Source organism: Zeus faber, assembly GCF_960531495.2.
Source record: "Zeus faber genome assembly, chromosome: 16".
Lineage (NCBI taxonomy): Eukaryota > Metazoa > Chordata > Actinopteri > Zeiformes > Zeidae > Zeus > Zeus faber.
Genome location: NC_137202.1, coordinates 7,349,511 through 7,372,169, shown reverse-complemented (window position 1 = coordinate 7,372,169; position 22,659 = coordinate 7,349,511). Strand labels below are relative to the sequence as shown.

At 45.4% G+C, this 22,659-nt stretch overlaps 1 protein-coding gene across 1 annotated transcript in view; it reads right to left on the bottom strand.

The window, feature by feature from the left end:
• Window positions 1-22,659, bottom strand: part of cpeb3 (cytoplasmic polyadenylation element binding protein 3) — a gene marked incomplete at its 5' end in the record, with an annotated part of 39,699 nt that overhangs the window by 3,484 nt on the left and 13,556 nt on the right. Inside the window, 7 exon segments of the mRNA XM_080016584.1 lie at window positions 2,651-2,832; window positions 4,418-4,532; window positions 5,225-5,343; window positions 13,996-14,085; window positions 14,959-15,126; window positions 16,938-16,961; window positions 19,904-19,960. Coding sequence (XP_079872710.1) covers window positions 2,651-2,832; window positions 4,418-4,532; window positions 5,225-5,343; window positions 13,996-14,085; window positions 14,959-15,126; window positions 16,938-16,961; window positions 19,904-19,960 — 755 coding nt within the window.

Sequence of the window (22,659 nt, the reverse complement as noted above, 5' to 3'; positions counted from 1 at the left end):
AATTCCACCACCCCGTGAGATCCTAAGTTCCCAACAACGTGACCCGGAGATCCAGTCGCCCATTGTCTCACTATCAGGACGCGCTGACCAGAGCTCGCATTACTCGGCAATCCATGGATTTTGGGAAGTCAAAATTGTCCAAATGTAAAAAAATATAAATATATTTAATATAAATATATAATAAAAAACTCAGACCATCTTAGACATTGACGTTGGAGAATAAAGAGCAGTGCATCACATCACACAGCCTTGTTTCGTTTGGGTCCAAGTATTTATACTCCCTGGAGTGGGCCAGTGTGGCGTGTGCAAAGTGTTGTGGAAACGACATGTGGTCTGCGTGGTTCAGGAAAAGACGAGATCTTTTTTTTTTTCGTCGTCGTCGTCGTTGTTGTTTGTCGCGCATTTGTTCGTCTATCGTCGCCTCAGACACTTTGGCAGAGAATCCCACCTGAATCCGTGTTTGCACACGAGGAAAACCCATCACGCGTCTTTCATCCTGACCATGTTTATGTTGCTTCTGTATTTTCCCATTTTATTCCATTTCATTTACTTTGCTTTTATACGGACGTTTTACAATTTTGAAAGCAAACCCAATTATATTCCTAATGCCCTGTTAACCCCACGTACTCTAACCGCTTCTGGGAACAATAAAGTCACTAAACCGTTTTTTTTTTTGTTTTTTTTTTAAGGACAGCTGATGACTGGCTGTGGGGGGCGGAGGAGGGAGGAAGGCAGCGGAGGCTTTGCTTCCTGGCTGACGACCAGTCTCGCTCGGTCACGATCCTCCGCGCAGCCATTGGCCGGCGTTCCTAAAATAACCGGACTGCTGCGGCTGTCTGAGCCGGGGGGTGGGGGGTGTATGTATGTATAGGGGAAGCGCTATAATTAAACCAGCGCGGCGTGTCTGTAGCTCCCAACATCTGTTGGGCATTTCGACGGCCAAATGACACAGTGATTACACAGCCAGCCTCGGCCCTCGGAAGGAAACCCGGCCATAATGAAACCTCTGATACGGCTGTGTGTGTGTGTGTGTGTGTGTGTGTGTGTGTGTGTGTGTGTGTGTGTGTGTGTAGGGCAATGGTAAAAATGCTATTAAGGCAGCAGAAACCCAGCTTGATGTCCTCCAAAAGCTCCACAGTTTTCTAACAGGGGCGGGAGAATTGCCGGGGATCCCACAATACGATAATATCGCGATGCTTTGATCCCGATACGATAACACCAGCGTTTCCGTTAACCGGTAATTGCCGGTTTTTGACCGGGAAAATCTGTTGAAGTCCGACGTTATTAAAATCTCTCCGGTCCTAATGTCCGGTGAAAATAATTCCCTCCAAGCACAATTTGAATTAGTGCTGGCTGGATCATTCCAATAAAAAATTTGGCAGATCTGTTCATTTCCGCGCTTGACAAGCTGCTACGGGAAGCCAATCAGTTTGGAAGATCTAAAGCTGATCCGAAGGCTTCACCTCTGACCAATCACATATGTCAATATAGAACTAAGCCCCGCCCCCTCCCTCGTGGACAGGTTACACTTGTAAACAAAGTAAACCTGGAGTGTGTCTACAACTCTGAGGAGAAACAGAAAGATGTGTCGTTAGGACACATACATCCTGTTTTTGGAGTTTTTTGGGATATTTAAGTTCCGAGCCAAAGCAGACGGTAAATATTCAATGTGCAAAATAGGGACGAACACCACAAACTTTATTATTTACCAGGACCTACTTGCCATATTTATTTTGTTTTTGATTTGATCAAAATTGTATTTTAGTGAAATGTTAATTAAAGCGTCTGTACTTGTTATTTATTGTAATTATTATGATTATTATTTTTTTTTTTTAATGGCACTAACTGATGAGACTTATTTTAAATATAATTGACTATAATCAATAAAAAATATTATACATCTACATGCCTTGATGATGTCATTCTCTATATAACCTGCTTAACAATTGTTTTTTAACTCAATAAACTCAATAAGTTAATATTTGACCAGAATCCCTCCCATTTGTCCGGGAAATTGAATTCTTCTAGGACACATTGACCGGCACCAATTTGTTCTAATGGAGACTCTGGAAAACATCTAGATTATTTGGGGTTTTTCAATACAAGTAATGCGATATGTTATTCATTTCTTTCTCATTTCTGATTATTCTTATTTTCTTGTTCTACTTTGTAAATGCATTTTGCTTGCTTTGCTTTTATTGTCACTATCTGACGGCATGTCGTGTATGAAAGGTGATATACAAATAAAGGTAATTATTTATTATTATTATTATTATTATTATTATTATTATTTAACTGTGGTAAAAAGTTCAAAACGCGTAGTTTCTTCTCCGTCTTCTTGAGAGCACGTTCGTCATGACCTCAACTTCAACTTGTGTCAGGAACCTGCGAGCGATGACCAACGACAAATTTTTTTATGCGCAGCAAACATTACTGTACGGTTTAACTCCATGTTTACATAATAATACATTTGTTTGCCGTCTCCATTTATAGTTTAAAGGTCCCTCCAACTTTTTAGGAATGATGCCCATATGGTGTTGTGTATGAATGTCATGACCGCTGACCGCACTGCTTTTGCTGCTGTTAACGTCTGGGTTCATCGATTTCTTCGGCCACGCCTCAGTTCTAACGCCCGAGAAGCCGCTCTCACCCTCTTGTCGATGTCGTTGTGCTGCAGCTGCACGAAGCGGGCGCTGATGGCGGCGATGTAGCTCTGCTGGTTGGAGAAGGCCACGCGCCCCGCCCCCTTCGGGTACTTGAGCTCCGGGTCGGTGTCAATGCCGGCGTAGCAGACGCCGCCGTACAGCCGGTCCATGATCATGGCCAGTTCCACTGGGACACACACACACACACACACACACACACACACACACACACACACACACACACACACACACACACACACACACACACACACACACACACACACACACACACACACACACACACACACACACACACACACACACACACACACACAATGAGGCAGCCATGTTAAAGTGGCAATCTCGGAGATTTCCTTTTTCGTTGTTTTTGGCGGCACCTATGGCGAATATATATATATCTATATATATGAATTTTTGTAATTATTTATATTTTACTTTTTATTCTATTTCATTATTTTCCGACTGTTAAGCTTGTTTTAATGCTGATTGGCAGTAGAGTACCAAACCTAAAAAACTCCTAGTATATGTAAATGTAGCTAGATCAGAGAAAGCTGATCTTGGGGCTTCGAGGGCAAAATTCAGATAGCAATGTGAACTGAGCGATGTGCAATGTGCGTTATATGTCGTCTCCAATAGACGATGCAATTGGTGAGGCTTACAGACAATTGGTGAGGCTTTGTTCCGAGATCGCAGAGATTGAGCCTCCTACGGTACCATGAAGCCTCCTGCTCTCATCACAGAGGGCACATTCTCTGTGTATCAGTTACTCCTGTTTTAGGAATACACTTTCCGATGCTTCATGAAACCACCGTTTACAGATTAGACCCCTCCCCCCCAGACAAGACCAGCGCTATTTTATTTCTTTATCTCAAAGAACATCACACAAATATTTTCCTTAAATAGAGGTGTTTTGCTAGAGAAAGAATCAAACGTTATGTCATCAAACTGTATTCACTTGGGTGTAAGTTCACAGAAATGTTTTCAATTTTATACTATTTTGTGATTCATTTTTAAAGACCTAAATCAATTTCTATGTATTTGTTTAATTATTTATTATTCAAGCCCCAACCCACGTGATTAACCAACCATTTTTACATAAATACGAGTCAGCCGCCACGCACCTCACTTCATGGGCGCGGCCAAGGACGGCACGTGACGTCTGGTTCTCCGTTTGAACAACTCATCTTTGAAACAAGGTTTTATTTGTAATTCTGCTTTTGCTTGGGTATTTGCATAGGTATAATACACTTCTGTAAACCTGCTGCTAGACTCCTTTTTACCCCCTTGACGCAACTTTTCTGCTAAATTTGCCAATGGGGCCAAATGCCCAGAAACTCTGATGAGGACAGGCTGCAAACGCATCAGTTGGGCTCATATGAGGCCTTAATTCCCTCCACCGTTCAGATGTTACTAAAGCTCAAATGTTGTAATTGTGGCACATGTGACAATGTACAGTAGCTGTGCATATCATGGATTTGAGGCCGTTAAAAAGCCTTCAAAGTGCAGTAAGTTTAGCTTGTCCAGGGAATAAAATCTGCTGAGGCAGGGAAGAAGGTTTGACCATCGAATAGTAGTGGATTTGCTTTCTCGCAGGCGCAGAAACTTTCATTCCAGCCTCGGGGAGTGTGGGTGTGGGTGGGGGGCTCCGCTTTCCGTGCCAGTCGACTTCATGAATCCCACAGCGAGGGTTTGAGGGGGCTCTGGCGCTAACGAAAAACCCCAAAATAATTCAATTTTCAGAGATCCCTCACCGGCGCGTAGAGGCCTCGGGACGCCCCCCACAAAGATGGTCTTGCGGGGATCCAGAGGCTGGGAGCCGTCCATCACAAAGTCGCTGTCGCTCAGGTTCCAGGGGCGGATCTGGACCTGAGCAGGGGGGATGAGAAGCAAAAGCCAAACAAGATTAAACCTTGTAGCGCTGCTGCTGCTGCCCATCGGTTGTGAGGCCCTGCATGGTTAACATCCTCGAAATGCATTTTGGGAAAAACCCCATTTGTCAGAGTGCGAAACCAATTTGCCAGTACATTGACTGAATAGAGCTTCCCTACATTGAACGTCTGATTAAAGTTGAACGTGAGGGTGATGAAACTTGAACTGGGATTCTTTATTTATGGTGGAGTTGTGTTTGATACACAAATGAGGGTTAAAAAAAAAATAATAATAATTAAGTGTTTTTTCTTTGCCCAGGCCATAATCTGGGCAAAGAATTCCTCAAAAACAAGGACCCTTCCCAGATCCCCTCTCTTAGGGACTGTTACACCAAATATCTATATTTAGACTGTGACCATGAGTGCACACATCTTTCTGACTTACCATCTTTTTTTTTTTTTTTTTTACTTCTGTCTTCTTTGTAAATTGGTCATCTTCTATATGTGGGTATATATAAATATTTAATTACACTTTATTTTACTATTTCCATTTTATGATTGTAGTTTTATTCTCATATCTTATTCTTTATCTTTATCGATGTTGCGCCGGCAGAAAATCATTGCGTATCTTGCACTTGCCGATTAAAGACTCCGATCCTGAAATAGAGGGACTCTGGGCGTGGCACTCACAGGTTTGTCTTTGATGGTGGGACTGGACACGCAGAGGTAGAGCTTCCCGTCCTCCTCGATGCAGGCGTCGATCAGGGCCTGGACCGAGGTCTCCTCCTGGAACAGCAGGAAGGCGTAGCCTGGTGGAGGGGAAGCCGCAGAGGGAGAGAAGAGAGCTTGTAACCACACGGCGCTTTGATTTCCCTCTATTATTAACAGCAGTAATCTCATGACCGGGCGTATTCCTTATTCATCTTCCCCAAGCGATGATTTCTATTGAGAAATCAGTGCGTCTGGCTCATAAGCGCATGACTGGAAGCTCTGTTCCTCTTCCCGCGTCGCTCAGACGGTTCCCCGTAAAAGCTGTGATACTCTCGGTGCCTCCGTTATGAGATGATGGCGCTGAAAGAGCCAAAACTGTTCCATTACTTAAAAAAAAAAAAAAAAACACTCCATGAAAAATTGATCAGTGCCGAGGCGCCAACGCACTTTCAGAATTTTCTGAAGGCTGGGGAGTGGGGGGGGGGAGGTTTGCGAGATGTCTTTGCGAGAGAGAGACGTTTAAGGTTCCTTTACTTTCAGTAAGTCATGTCACAGAAACTTGATTACGAGGGAACCAAAAAACAACACAATTAGAGACAAACCACAGGAAAATCACAGGTCAGTACAGACATTTCTCTTCAGAGATAACTAGGTAGGCAGGGATCTGTTGATGTCTTCACCAGGTTTGAGACTGCTGTTCACTATAAGGACAGCTCCCTTTGTAGCACAGACTTCCTCCTTTGTACAGTTTACCTCCTTGGAGAGAGAGCGAGAGAGAGAGAGACAGAGAGAGATTCCTATTGAATTGAATGAAACAAAACAAGCACCGTGCGTAACGGGTAGACACTCAGTCCCTCTCTCCCCGCTCCCATGCGAATAAGGTTTTAGTGGGACACGGTAAGATTTACAGTGGCCCTGTCTGGCCACCTCATCGAAACATTTCTGGGGGCCCAACATTATTTTACATTGCAGTGGGAGACCTTGTGTGTGGACAGAGCAGCTGCAGAAACATCTGCATTTCATAGGTCGACTAAAGACAATGAGAGAGGAGAGTGAAATGTTGCACGGGGGGGAATGAAAGCTTTTTTTTTTTTGGCTTTCCAAATGATGTATGGGTACAGAACAAGGGAGACCGGAATACCGCACCAGGTCAGTCAGACAGACAGACACACACACTTTTTTTCCAAGCTCAGATGCAACAGACTTGAGATGCTCTGACCCAGTCGTCTAGCCGTCACAATTTGTCTTTTGTCAAAGTCGCTCAGATCCTTACGCTTGCCCATTTTTCCTGCTTCCAACACATCAACATCCGGAACTGACTGTTCACCTGCTGCCTCATATATCCCACAACTTGACAGGTGCCATTGGAACAAGAAGAGCAATGTTATTCACTTCACCTGTCAGTGGTTTTCATGTTGGGGCTGATCGTTGTATATATAAAAATAAACAAGCAGGACCCAATCCACACACACACACACACACACACACACACACACACACACACACACACACACACACACACACACACACACACACACACACACACTTCAACTGTCGTGTTTTACTCGCAGCATTCCTCAGCGGAGCTGCTACAGTACAAATGGAGAGAGAGGAGGAAAAAAGAAAAGAGAAAGGCCTGAGTCTGCAGGCCAGTCTGCTGTGGTATGTGGATACCTCAGAGTGTGTGTTTTATTTACACGGCGGGGGGGGAGGCGAGGCGTGAGCGCGCACCGCAGGGGCGGGGAAGGGCAGAGGGAAAATGAAAGCAAGACCGATAATAAAAGACAGTCAGCGCCACGGGCCGAGTGGAAAAACAGGTGCACAGGCATGCACGTCCTCCTTCGTGTGTGTGTGTGTGTGTGTGTGTGTGTGTGCGTGTCTGTGTGTGTATGTGTGTGCGTCATCAGTCCACGCCTCAGTCCAACCCCTCAAGTGAAAACGACAAATTCCTCGTCTTCCTCTTGCACCCTTGCAACGTCAAATCGCTCTGAATCAGAGGTCGGATCCAAATCAACACATGGTTCAAAGGATCCTGGGGTTTCGGTTGGCAAACCTCAAGAAATAATCAGCGGTTGGTGATTCCTGCTCAGAAAGTGAAAAGTCCTGCCGGGTTTTAGCTCCACCCGTGCACTGAGCAGCTCATTACGCTCATTAGTTGAACCCCTGGGTGGCGGGGAGGACTTTTACTTTCTGGACCTGGAGATTCCGCTGCAAACAAGGTTCAAGAACCATCCGTTCCTCCAAAAATGTTTTATTAACTGTTTGTTTTTATGTGTGGTGTTTGGATTTGATTTTGTGTTTATATGATGTACTGTCAGGTGACAAATTCAAATAATAAAATGATATACATCATAATAAAACACGGTGTGACACATCACGTCACCTATGAGCACACTAGTTTTTCCATTTCCTACTGACTTGGCACGACATCGTCACTGCCCGGCTGTCCCCATATCTGCGTCTACAGTCGTGACAATGTGAACATATATAAAAAATAATAAAATATATAATTGGTGATGCTGGCTTGGCTCCAAAATAAAACCACACATTTGGAGCCAGCATGGCCATTTCGTTATATTTTTTTTTTCACACATTTACAGTAAGGCCAATAAGAAACAGATTGAGGTAAAATAAGAATCTTTCTGACTGATCTTTCTCACACTGGATATTCGGAAACAGTTTCATGTGAATGCGAGAATCGCATTTTATATCCTTTTGTCTCATCAATTCATTTGAAATGTTATTTCATTAATAAATAAATAAACAAATTTATTTTTATTATGACATACTTTATCATATTATGTACTCATATTCTGTTTTTGTTTTTTTTTTTATCCTGTGACCATTTGTGACCTCGTCAAGTGATGCCAAGGTCCTTAAAAAAAAAAAAAAAAAAAAGGAAATGAAAAGGCAACAGTGAGCACAGCACACGAGAGGGAACAGTCTGTTCTAGGACCCAGAGAGAGAAAAAGAGAGAGAGAGAGAGAGAGAGAGAGACGAGCTGTAAACTAAAATGGGGAGAAACATGAAAGAGAGGATTCCCGTACAATCCACCAAGTTCGAAAAGCGGATTAAAAGTCGACAGGAGGTGAAAAGAAATGAGGGATGAGAGAGCGAGCGAGCGAGGGAGAGAGGGAGAGAGAGAGTGGGGTGGTGGAGAGGTAGAGAGTACAGAGGAATAAGGGGAATTTGTACATTCAGCTGACATGGGCCTGGGGGGGGCCGAGGGGGGGGAGTTGGTGATGAAAGCTCTTTTCAGACGCTGCTGCTTCCATAAGACTGCACTGCAGCATCTCTCACAATGAAAGTTCAGTGGCTCAACTTTTGAACTTAAAAAATAAATAAATAAATAAATAAAAAATTATATCGCAATTCATTTTTGACGAATACCTCGATATTGATCATTTTGGGGATGAGGTGCTTTCAGAAGACATTAACACACAAGAAATATCTGTGATAGAATTGTTATTAATGTGGATATTATGACATAGGAAGTTTAGAAAGTTGCATTTATTTTCTGTAATGCAGCCTTTAAAACATTGAACTATATTATATATATAACTATATATATATATATATATATATATAATGTCACGTATCTTCTGCATGACATCACTGACAGCAGATCCCAAAAATGGGTCAATGTCAGAAATGCAGCTTTCCTCCGGGTGATTTTGTTTCACCCAAACATGGATGGATCTTTTCGCTCTGCATCACGTGTCGGCTTTACAAACGTATGAGCGTAATGTGATAATCGGGACGTCTCCACTGACAGTTTCCGCAAGACTTTCTAAAGTCAGATATTTCGGGAGCAAAACACGTCCAGCCCCGCCAGCTCTTTTACCGAGAACCCCTAGACATCGAATTCCGTCCATTAAAGCGGCCGGCGTTAACGTCCATTCCCCTGAAACGGCCGGGCGTTAAGGGGGAATGGCGTCTCTCGCTCTCCGCAGTGCGGAGGCTTTCCCAGGCTGCGGACCGGCTGCGGCTCGTGTCTCAAATTCACATACTTTTGTTTTCCAGCTCGCAGCAGCTGTCTGGCGGGGGGTGGGGGGCACCGGGAAGAAACCTTTTCCCTGTCTATTTATACCTTCGTGGTGTGGAGGGGAAGCCCTCCCACGCACCAACCACGAGGGGAAGGACGATCCAAATGCGACAAATTAGAATATCCAAATGACTCCGTTGGTATTTTCCCGGAGAGAAAGGTACGTCTCCCAAGTACAAACTAAATGAGTCCACTGACGCAGCTAGTTTTTTTGGGGTGGGCGGGAGACATTTTAAGTCATTTTCTCACTGTGTCCCTTAAGGATTTCCTCTGGTACATTTCAGTCTCTCTGCCATTTATATTTCCCCGAACAATCTTTGTGCGTTCCGTGCTGGCGCTTTAAAAGTGCGACTGATTGCGCTTATTTGTAAAAGAAGTTGCACGCAACACGTTCAAGTCGTCAAAACGGAGAAGGTCTTTAGTGCACAGCGGCCAACTTTACACCTAAAAGGCAGAACGCATGCAACACACAACAAAAGAATGGCTTGGGAACGGAGTGAGATTCACTCAGAAAAACACATCTCGTTTAGATGTCTACCAACAGTTGAAAATATGAACTCACGTAACAGTTCATCAAAGGCCATCAAAACATTAAAGCGGAGATATTTGAACCTCAGGTGATATATGAAAAAGTATTTTTTGAGAAAGAAGGGCATGTGCTGAAGAGGGGCCTTTCTGTGTGGAGTTTGCATGTTCTCCCCGTGCTCACATGGGTCTCCCTTCAACATAAAAAGGACCCCGATTAAAATCATGCAGAATGCTTGCTCTCCTGTCCTGTCCCTGACCAGGGCATGGGTACATCACATGGAATCGGTCCCCAGGCGCCATCGAAGTGAGGGCTGCCTACTGCTCCTGGCTGCCCCGTGAAAGAAGTGACGGCGAGGATGGGAAAAATGCAGTGGACAAATGTCTCCAGCTCACCATTACCTGCGTGTGCGTGCGTGTGTGTGTGTGTGTGTGTGTGTGTGTGTGTGTGTGTGTCTGTTAATTTTATTAAACTCACAGGTGCAATGCGCTTATGATTCTTCTTATCTCAAACCCTTCTTTTCTATATCACCATCCCAAGTGAATGGAATTCTGATAACCACAGTGCACGGCTAAATAATTACAATTCAATACTGTCTGAATCGTATCGATTGAGAACGAGAGGAAATAAAGAAAGTCACTTAAGTCCACGACAAAGAAAAAAATCCTGTTTCGTGACAGCGGCAGAGGAAAGAATGAGCAAATGTGATTCCGGGAATCAAACTTAATGCAGGGGCGGCGGGGATGTTATGCTGGAAGATTTACTACGGGGAGCGCAGCATGGTTTGACTATTAAAAATGGTGGAAATGTGACTTTGGGGTTGCGGAGATTAGCTTTGATTTATTCGCATCCTTTCATGTGCTTTGTGGGGCCAACGCGGGACTTTTTGGGAGCTGCCCCGCTGTTCCCCCCTCCTCTCGCTGTGATCAGGCGCTGACGCAGCTTGGAGTTAACGCCAGATGACTCGGGCCCATTTTCTCGGTGGATTCTCTAGTATTAGCAGCAGCTTAAAAAGTTGGCAAACGTCCGCCGTATTGTATGATGAGCCCCCCCCCCCCCCCCAAAAAATGCGCTTCACCATCCTGAGCCGTGCGCGTCCTCCCGGCCTTATTATCGATAAAACATCCTGTGGTACCAAAGTGTGCGTCATCCCATCAGTGTCAGAGAGACGAAGAGAAAACTGCAGCTTTCTACGGTAATATGCCATGTCATTTTCTTTTTATTATTTTGAAGAGGGATATGCCATTTCAAAATCTGTATTTTCTTGTTTAAACTGATTTGATATTGGTCAAGGTGTGTCTCGCACCAATATTGCATCCGACATTTTTCATACAAATACATTTGTTATACTCTACATTGCTCGGTAGCTTCTGCTTCAAAAAAATAACAAAAATGCTGGCAGCAAAATAGGTACAAATCCAATACACTTAACCATCGCTGAAACGTATAGGTGCAAGGCTTGCTAAAGTGATGAATGTCTCAATCTTTCTTTCTTTCTCATCTAAAATCCATTGCCAACTATCCCATTAAGATGCCACCGCCTCGGAAAAAGAAAGTGCTGCTTTGGGAGGCGGTCCAATCCATTTTTGACGAAACAAAACGGTGTCTGTGTGGTCTGCTGGGGGAGTGCATCTCTCCGCGTTTAAAATCCAGACTAATCCGCTCAAAGTCACAACCTCCCATGTGTCTACGGAGGAGGAGGAGGAGGAGGAGGAGGAGGAAGAGCGGGAGGAAGACAGACTTCAGGGCCAAAGCAAAATATTGCCACGATGAGGAAATCCATCTGGCGTCTGTCTCCCATCAGCAGAAACATGCGCTGGGGGGAAAGCAGACACTACACGGGGGGAAAAAAATTATGACGTCATCATATTATGAAATCCGAAATCAGCGCAGCCTATTTTATTTACCCCCCCTAGAAATTTTGGGGCTGACGTCTTGGGCAGGGCACGAGCGCAGCACGCGCCCGGCAGCTCTGGCCGGGGAACGCTCGGACATTCCTTGGCGTCGTGGACGCCTCCAGGAATCGTTCTGAGCAGAAGGTTTATCAAAACAGACCTTGGATGCATAGTGAATGTTTTTTTATATTCATTGATCGTTATCACCAGTCTAACATTATAAGGGAACAGTATTCATTATAAAAAAGGAGGAAAAACTAATTGTGATCACGTGTCGCTCTCCACGTACGGAGCGAGGTTTATCACAAATTTCAGGAGATTGCTTTCTTTCCATCTGTTCGGCGGCATAGGGAGCTTCCATGAAACTAACAGGTGGCCGTTCTTTTTGGCAAACCTTTGGCATCCAGCTCCTTTGATACAGCCATGGTAGCGCTGGGCAATATATCAATATAGTACTGATATTGTGATATGAGACCAGATATCGCCTGCGATCTTGGTCATCACAATATTGTGATAGATGTTGTGATCAAATGTTGTATTCAAGGCTGCATTACAGTAAGGTAATGATATTTTATAAACTTCATAGACTGTTGTAGTTGTTCGAGGCGTTGATCAAGGCCGCCACCCGATTGGTCATAATATCCACATTACTAATCATTGTTTCTCAAATATTTCTTGTGTGTAAACATCTTATGAAGGTACCAATATCAAATGTCAAATAATCGATTGATGTATCAACCGGTCCGTCAATATCGATATCGATGGATCGATCGGTCAAAAAATATCTTTATACCGTATATTTGATTTTGTCAATATCACCCAGCCCTAATCCATGATATAACACAGTGGCTTACATACTGCAATGTTGGCAGGGGAGGAGAAGAGGGCCAGGGTGAGGTGAACAATCGTACGAGTAAAACATCCACCACCATCATCATCATCATCATCATCGTCGTCGTCGTCATCCTCGAGGTCGCCGGGTCTCGGACCTCGCCCGGGTTTTGGCGTCCTAGCCTTCACAGACACATTAACCTAAATGCCAGCGGCCTGGATCTAACAGCGGTGCCTGAGCTGCGTTCTCCCGACAACACAACCTCCCGACGGATGGACGAAAATAGCCCCGTAACATTTAGAGCTCGGCGTCACCGCCGGTGGTGCCAAGATCGGACGATGTGAGCAGGTGTGAGTGACAGCGTCCCGGTGACGTTCATTTATTTATTTTTTTCCGTATCAAGTCGGTAAAGGGCACAGACGCACAAGGTGGTGATGGCTTAAGGTGGAAAGAGAAAGCAGTGTCAATTATGGTTAAGCAAAGAATACAAATAACACCACCACCATCGGCACCATAGCCCCGTCAGCACCATGCTGGTGCCTTGCCCTGCGCCTCCACTCAGACGGCCACAACATGAGTCATCCCTGCACCAAAAACTGTTTCATAATTGTACAGACACATAACTGGCAGCTTAATACGGAGAACAAACCAAAGTGACGACTACCTTCCATGCGGTCAAGCCTGGAAGGACATTTTTACTATGAGACAATATAATATGAGTCCCACATCTGCAAAGCAGCTGACACTCCGGCCCAAACGACACAGGTCATTATGCGCATGGAAGCTTATTTGGAAGGACTTGAGGTTACTTGTACGTGAAAAAAAAAAATGCCATGAGGTGTCCGTCCCAACTCGCAGTGAGTTCACAGTCCGCTGCTGCATTACAATATTTAAATGTATGGGGTGGTGGTGGTGGTGGTGGGGGTGGGGTTCTTCTCGGATCAGCTGACCAAACGACACTGGAGACGCTCTCACTTTGGACGTCCACACTCCTCAGGTATTCATTCTGACAAACAACCCCCCGCTGGCGGCTGTTTAGTGGCCTATGGCGGCTCCACCTCTGCCCAGTGTGTGAGTGTGTGAGCGCGCGCACGTGCACATGTGTTTGTGTATCCACCGAAAGCCATTCTGTGAAATCACCGCGGGGGGTTCCCTTGAATAAACGGACACCTCCGCGCCGGCCCAGCGTGAACTATGAATTGTGGGTAACACGACCCTTGGAAAACTGTGAGACGGGTGGAAAACAACGACAGTGATACTTATTGTTGCTGTGTAGCCCTGGAGTCCAGTGGAGCGCGAGGAAAGCCTGAGCCGAAATGAAAACCTCTCACGTCCCTCTGTGAAGCTGGGCTGCGGACCACCACTGCTCACTTTGGTCCGTGATTCTGGACCGTGCTCTACGACGATGGGAAACCGTGGATGACGGCGCAACTTCTCAGAAGGAATCCTCACCTTTAGGTGGAAAATACGACTTGCTCTCCGCTTTGTGGGGCCAATCCACGACCAGGTGCCCGTAGCGGCGGAAGCTGTTGGTGATTTCATCTGTGAAAATAAGAACGAAAGAGAGAAAACGACACGAGATCAGATTCGCCGATAGTATAGGCAACACGATTCAACGGAGGCCGCATGGCATTGATCCTGACAGACAGTAGTATCTTATTAAGTCCCGAACCTGATGACACCATTAGTCACAAAAAAAAAAAAAAAAAAAAAAGTACAGGCCCAAACACATCTTGTATTAACTGGAATCAGCACATATCGTGCGTGACCTCAGTGTGTTTCTATATGTGTGTGTGTGTGTGTGTGTGGGTGGGTGTCTGTGTATATGTCTGTGCGTGTGCGTGCATGTGTCTTTGCCCAATATCTGTCGTTGAACATGTTATGCACTCAGGAAAGTCAGCATTCACGGTTAATGTCATCGCCTCGGGCGGCGTTCACACTCTGTGGGAATAACTGCTTCGTCTGCCATTTTGTGTGGCCGGCCCTAAATATGCCTGGTAGTTAGTTTGCCAGAAGAATGATGATTAAATGTCCTTTCTCACATCATTTTTTGTTTTTGTTTTGTTTTTATTTTTTTATGTTTTTATTTGCATTTTATTTGACTTCTTTATTTTACAGTATTGTTTCTGTTTTTTTCTTTTTTTATATATATTCATATACTGTACATATTCCTCAATTGCTTTGCCATTGTTTTTAAGTTGAATTGTTACCGTTGTTATTGTCTGAAAATGCAAATAAATATATATATATAAATCATATATATAAATCAGTAATACCTTTTAAATCGTAACGCGTTTAAACCGTCGAGCGACGTACTGGAGGAAACGGCCGCGGACCGGTCGACGTGTGAGCTGAGCGCAGCTCCAAACCGTCCATGTGTGTAATTATCTGAAGCTCCCCGTTCTCCGCCCCTACCTTCGTCTATGTCCGGGGGCAGGCCTCCCACGAAAACCTTCCTGGAGTAGCGCTCCATCCTTTCTCCGTTGTGACAGCGGGTCGGCGAGTTCAGGCCCGGGGTCAAGGAGGGGTCGCCGTGGCCGTCGTCGAGGAAACCATCTTCGAAGGGAAACAGAGAGGAACGACCTGGGATGATGGAGAGAGAGAGAGAGAGAGAGAGAGAGAGAGAGAGAGAGAGAGAGAGAGAGAGAGAGAGAGAGAGAGAGAGAGAGAGAGAGAGAGAGAGAGAGAGAGAGAGAGAGAGAGAGAGAGAGAGAGAGAGAGAGAGAGAGAGAGAGAGAGAGAGAGAGAGAGAGAGAGCCACAGAGCAGGACGGAGGGCAGGTGGGGGGTTTGCGAGGGGATGGGGGGAGAGAATGACGTGGCAAAACAGCGTGGGGGGTGGGGGGAGGGAAAGGGGGAGGGAGGGAGGAGGGTTTAGGAGATATAGTGAATACTGAAATCATCTCTCATCGCGGCAGGAAACAGATAGTGTCATATTTCATCGCCATGCCATCACGCCATCAATAAACCGATTGGACACTGCGAGATAACATTGAACATGCCACGAAACCACATCTCTGCACCTTCATTGACATTTCATGGTTATCACCGGGAAAAAAAAGCCAACAGTTAGGGATAATCACAAAAAGAAAAAGGGTCATTGATTGAGTCGTTCATTTTTCTACCCCCAGAGGCCCCGCAGTACAGCAAAGTGCATTAGTTTTGAAATGGAGATGGAATTTATAGGAAAACAAGATTGAGCTAATGAAATAAAACACATAAAATGATCAAGCTGCATGCATGGTCCTGGAGTCGGACTGATGGAACATTGTGATTGCCGCCGTTTAAGGAGGATCACATTCTTCCCCGGTCTTTGAGCAACCACCAAAAAAGTCACAGTACTCAAGATAAGGCGCCTGTTTTCCTATGACCTTATTGTATTGTTCGATTGACGTAGTGTGAAGTATTGTGATACTTAACAAATGAGACCATCTGCGTTACAAAATGGTTCCCTCATCTTAGAAAAAGTCAAGACCTAATACTCATAGCGGGCCTCACCGAACCTAAAGCAAACACACACCACAGGCCCCACATGGCAGTCATATGACAAAAAATGTCATGCAGCATAAATCCTTTTTCACTTAAGGAATACAGGTGAGACATTAGTGAGACACTTCTAATTAAAATTAAAAAAAAAGAAACTAGCCATGTTTGCATTGCCAAATAAAATCACTTTAGGGTGTGTGTACTTGCTTCACAACTAATTTTTAGGACAGTTCAAAGTGTAGATTCAAGCTCCAAACTGCACCGCATCATTTGGGAAAGTTTAGACAGGAATGTAAGGCACTATCAATGACGGTGCGGGAGGAATACCATGCATGAATCCTGGGACTGGGAATGCCAGGGGACTCTCAGTGTTTTACTTTTGCTCTCATCTAGTGCATTCTATGCTGTTATCAATGGTTATTACCAGCACGAGTTACGAATATGATGGACGCTTGAAACCCGAGCTATGGGGGGCGAGCCGGTGAAGACGACTGCACTCATTTACCATGAATGAGCAAGCACCGTTTTTTTTGTATATTTCACACATTACAGGCACGTAGAACACTGACACACAGAAGACAGCAAATTGAGAATTGATTTTGGCATCAAGCAAAATCAACAGGATACACAAATTTAGAATTTGACCCATTTATGGTCCGTCATCCTAGGTTAAAGGATTAAATGAAAAGTGTGGGGGGAGGAGGGGGTGATGATAAGTAAAAATGGATGTGCAAAATTAATTGAGGATTCTATTCAATCACGGCACAGATGAAAAGCAGACAGTGGCAACACGCTAGACAGCTTCACGCCCCAATCTCCGGCGTTGGAGAGCTAGCAATTAGACCGCCTCCCCAATCCCCCCGTCATTACGGCGAGCAGGATACCCGGGGGGAAATGCCCACACATTACCTCTTCTGCGGCCATAGCTCCTGGCTGCTTGTCGATATGGTGGGGAAAGATGAGCAGAGGTGGGAGACAAGGAGGAGAAATGGTGGAGGAGAGGTGAGTGGTAGGAGGGACAGGGCAAGGAAAGACAGGAAAAAAGATACACAAATATGGGTTTTGTGGAAATTAAAATGAAAAAAAACAAAAAAAAACAAACAAAAAAAAAAAAAAACACTCAAAACTAGTACAACTCCAGGTAAAGAGTGAAACCACACCTCAGCCCCTGCAACGGAAGGGGCAGCGATTACAGCATCGGTAAACTGCACATTATAGATGACGGAGGGATATTTTAGGCAGTGAGGCAGGAAGAAAGGCCAAGTTTTGCATTCTGGAGCGTGGCCTGGCGCTATAACCAGGGATCATAATCTCAAATGGTCCTTAAACTTCTCGCGCCCATGCTTAATCACGATTGTGGCTTCCATAAAGCACCAGAGACATTGGGACTCAAGCGAATGCTGGTTAGTTATTGTCACGGTCTTTGGTAAAACATTAAGAGTTGGTATCTGATCTGCCAGGCCAAGCCAGGGCCGAGTGGAAACTTCCCACCGGAGAAGGTGGGGGAGGCGTGAAGGTAACAGGGAGCCCTTGGAGCCCCCGCACAGATAACTGTTAAAGGGCAAAGGGGAGGACCACATAAGCCGGCTGGGTTCACCTCAATCTACAACGGGACAAAGGTACACCGATCACTGATAAGAACGACCATCATCACTTTACTGGAAGGATAGGTTGCGTGGGCGCAATTTAAAAACAATCCCACGCACTTTTTAACCTTGTCGATTTTTCATTTCGCGTTTCACAAAATCAAGAGCGACTGATGGTCGGAGTGGCTCTGCCGCTCTCCGCAACTCGTGTGCTTCGGGGACAAAAGGGAACTAATTCAACCCGGTTTCGTGTGGGAGAACACGGCATGTTGTTTCAGGATTGGGCTTCAGAGTTCCCCCCCCCCCCCCCAATGTCTCTGAGCCCCCACAAAGCAGGCGGGATTGGAGTCCTGCTGTGCCTCAAATGCAAAGCCAAGAGGAGGCGAAATCTGGCCTCAAGAGGCTACAATCCAAACAAGCAGCGGGGGAGTGCATGCCCGTGTGTGTGAGTGTCTAAGGGGGCTAGGGCGGGGGGGGATAAAGTCTTCCCTGTAATAAAGTGTTAAAAAAGTCATTTTCTCGCCTCTAACTCAGTCACACAGCAGACTGTCCTTTCTTGAAAGAAAACAATATTGCCCTTCCATTGTGACCGTCCCATTGTTCGCCTCGCCTCCCTGGCTTCTCTTGAAGGAGATATATCTGTGAAATCGCCCTTCTTTCACTGGGCCTCCGTTTAAACCGCCGCCGGAGCGGGCACCGTCTCGACGCTCCGCAGCATTTGCCCTCTCGACGTCTAGCCTCGCCGGAGACAAAAGCGCCTAGCAACCGTGGCGAGATGGAGGTGCCCGGTGTCTGGAAAAAAATGTCAAGAAGCCTCGCCGTGCGAGACTCGACTGGGGGTTTGAGGGAGGGGGAGCCAGGGGGAGGATGGGTGAGGAGGAAGCTGTAGTGTGATGTACAACTGGCTTTAAACAACGTCGTCCATGGGAGAAAAAGGAAAGAGGGAGAATGACGCTAGAGAGAGAGAGAGAGGAATAGAATATGGAGAGAGTCAGACAGAGAGGGGTAAGGAGAGGAGGCCTGGGTGAATCCTCTGGGGATGATGAATGTGCGTCTGCTGCTCTGCTCAGTTTCAGGGCCCCCACCCCCCCATCACACACATAGAAGGAAAGCAGGCCAAAAAAAAAAATACATATCTTATTAAGGAGGCCGTCTTTTGAAAAACATCAGCTGTAAATCAGCCGTAAATATTTTTTTCCCCAAAGTAAAAAAGATTTTCAGAGATGTTTCTCAGAAGATTCATGGCCAATGGGACGATGTCAAGGAAGGAAACGGGGACACACACACACACACACACACACACACACACACACACACACACACACACACACACACACACACACACACACACACACACACACACACACACACACACACACACACACACACACACACGAGACTACGGCAAGGCTGGAACCTTTGCTGTCTAAACACATCACAGGCTACAGCGGAGAGGGAACACGCCGAACTCTGACAGACTTCAGAGATCTTGGCCGATCGGTGCTCGCTTGAGCGCAACTCTATGACACAACATTTTAGCGTCACTCGGACACACTGTCTCCGGGGCGGAGAAAGTCACACGGCGGCGGAAAGAACAAAATAAGGAGCGGACAACGCTGACTGTCACGGTCCACAGAAGCACTGTCAACTGTCTACAGGAAGCGTGAGGGTGGGTTTAGGGAGAGAAGGTTTGAAATTCTCTGCCCTTTTCCCCTTCGCCATTCTTATAAAAAACACACAATCACGGCTATCGTTTAACAGGCAATGAGAACCTCTTCGGCAGTTGCCGCACTGGGCTCGGAGTGAAGCATACAGCCCTGTTTGGCTGTATAACCTCCAGGCAGCACATGGGACAGGTTTGGGTTTCTTTGGCCCATCCACTACAGCCGTTTGACATCTGCGGGTTGGTGGAACTCCAAACTAGAGAGTGGGTGGCTGTCTAGTCTTACAGGTCGGAGGGGACTGTATTTTTAGAAGTGCTACTCCGGGGTCAGCTGTGTTTCCCCTGTGCTAAGAAGGTCTGTCCTAGGTTTACGGTGTCAGGGGGGGCGACGCTTGGCAGTGAATCGAGGAATTAGCAAAGGGTGAGCAACTGTGCACCTGGTGCACTGGCATGGGTCCCCTGGCTTGATGTACACATGGTTGTGGCACACATGATGCATGGCGCACGACATCAGATGTGTGCCATTGTTAGTTTCCTTATCAGTTGGCGATACTTTGATCTGCCAAACTGAAAATAAATATTAAGTCCGGGCGACCAAAGGGGCCCTACATTAAAACATGACTTACTGTTCAATGGCATTATGTGGTCTGCTCCCGGATGGTGAAAGTTCAGGCCCATGCGTCCTGTAGAAGAAGAAAAAGAAGTGTGAACAAAAGGAGAAAACATGGAAATGACTCAGAAAACACAGCCAGCTGCCAGCTCATTTTTGTGGTACTTCCTATTCTAAGCCATGAAATTAAGGTTGCCAAATGAAAAGGTTAATCAGTAAATGAATGAACAATAGTGTACATTATGAAAGGAAATTACATTAAATGGAGGCAAAAAAGAAAAGATGGAAACAGGCAATTCATTGTCTTTGACAAATCCTGCATAACACAAAAAATGACAGCTATAGTGCTTGGAATTTGACAGGGTGTGTATATGGCCCTGGTGACAATGAGTGCATGTCACAAGGGCCGGTCATGTTTTTTTTTCTCGAGAGGTCACAAAAACTAAAGACAACATACTTCCTCATCTAACAAATATCTGTTTCTGCCATAGAACCTTCTATGGCAGAGATCACAGAGATATACCTGGAGCCAAGACAGTCTTAAGTGACCAGCTCAAGACTAAATACTGGCAATCCACCATCGGCGTTGTTTGCAATGGCTGTCACAGAGGCACACCCTTAATCCTTGATAACTCAAAAGTAGGGGCCCTCCTTCAAAATATACCTAAAGCAGCTTTTTAGCAACAATTACATGGGTAAGCAGACAGGGTACCTTGAGTCAAATAAATGTGAAGCAGCCGTTTGTTTAGATTAGAACGGATTATACGTTGATGAGCTGACAAACAGTGAAAGACTCACAACTTGGGTTTGTCCAGCTGACAAAGCCAGTTCCTCCACTTTGGAGGCAACTCATTTTAATAGGCTACCTGTGATGCTGGGGGCATGTCTTTGAACTGCATTGGCTCTGAGAGACTGAGCGCTTGCATGTTGCAAGCTTGTCTGGTGAAAATAGGACGACATGCAAGGGGTTTCAAAACCTGGCCATGGATCAGAGAAGGCAGGGCAAAGACCTCTCCTGGATCTGTGGAAACCACTGTGGAGTTAGAAGTTAGCAAATCTGGTTAAACACCAGTTGATACAGGCAGGGAGATGGAGACTGCCTTTCTGCTAAACATGTGGTTTTTCATTTGCTTCTCAGCTGGTCATAATCCATGGGAAAAGCAGGGCTTAGTGGGGCACGCAAAGACTGTACAAGCCTATACAAAGACCCTACAAGCCTACACAAACAATATACATGAATACAATAAAGAACTCACACATGCATGCAAATACAGTATGTATTTGTACCTAGACATGACACGTGACAGTACTGTACTTGGGAGACAAGCCTCCTACACTGTTTCCAGAGGATCATTAGGTGGAAAATGAATTATATTGGTACAGAGCAAAGACACTATGAGCCCTGAGGTTCAAACTGAGGATTTATCAACACATTGAATGCTCCCTGTCCAAGCAGTACTTGATTTCTAACACCCTTTCTCTTAAAGGCCCCTTTGCCTTTAAACAGTTTAAGCCGTAGCGTCTAACCAAGTTAGACACCATCGTGACATCACATTTTTGCAGGGGTGCGCCAATGACATGATGAACACCTCTGAAAAGATTATGTTTTTATAAAAGCTTTCATGCATGCCTGTCCGTTTCCCTAGATCAGCAATTTGCGTGACATGGGGAGACAGTTGCGCTGCTAAAGGCTTAAAATAGCTCTGGGCATGTGCCATCTGCTTCCCCCTGGTGTTGAGTGGCATGCCCTTAGGGGCCAGGGTGCTGCTGTGCTTGTGACATTTCCACAACCGAGAGTCTCGTCTTCCCCTCACCCCCGCCTGGCATAGGATGGGCAGCAATTCCACCTAATTTATGTCGATCGATTCATAGGCCGGATAATGACCTCACTGTGACTACTTCACTGGGCTACGGAGAAGAATGGGTTTGCAGTAAGTGGTTAACTCTAGTTACTGAAACTTCAGTTAAAGGTGCCGGAGAAATCTTGGCCAAGTAGACAGTTGTTTCTTCAATTTCACATGAATTACCTTTTTGGACCATCATTCCAACAGAACACATATAGACGTATGAGACCTCATCTGAGACTACGATATTCGGTTGGTTGAATTCAGTTTTGTATCAAAGTGATTCTCGCTTCTAGTTATTGTAAAACCTTTCCTAGAGTTCTGCATCTTAGATCACAGATATAACTTCACATTTAAACCCACCCCTGCACCACTGACACGGCCACCACCAAGTTTATATTCTCGCCGTTCCACATTAAAGCATGGAATCAGAGTTCCCTAATCACTGCCTCTGAAAGGAAGGCCCAGTGGCTTTTTCAAGAGGGGAGAGAAAGTGTGGCAGCAGGGTGGTGTGGAAATGTAAACCCTACGGTGAAGTAGGTCATCACAGGTCACAGCAGTCAGTGTCAAGACACAAACTAGCTGGCTACTGTCAAATAAACTTTCATTAACAACCCCATTCTAGCAAAGGGTTGACAGGGGGGAGAACAATTAATAAAACTAAACTCGGATAAGAGGTAGGTGTGTGTTTTGCACATAACAGACACATGACCGGGACGGTCAGGGAGGACAGCAACATGTTACAAAATCTGGTGACCAGATGGCTTGCGTAGTCCTGTCTGTGGGTGTGGCTTACTTCTATCTTTCCTAGTGAAGGTTGACAGGACCAAAACATTTGCATTGTTTATTCACTTTGACATTGAGAAATTAAACCTGGTTGTGGTATGGTTTAAGCAGCCACACCTGCCTTAGGTCGAGGTAATTGGGC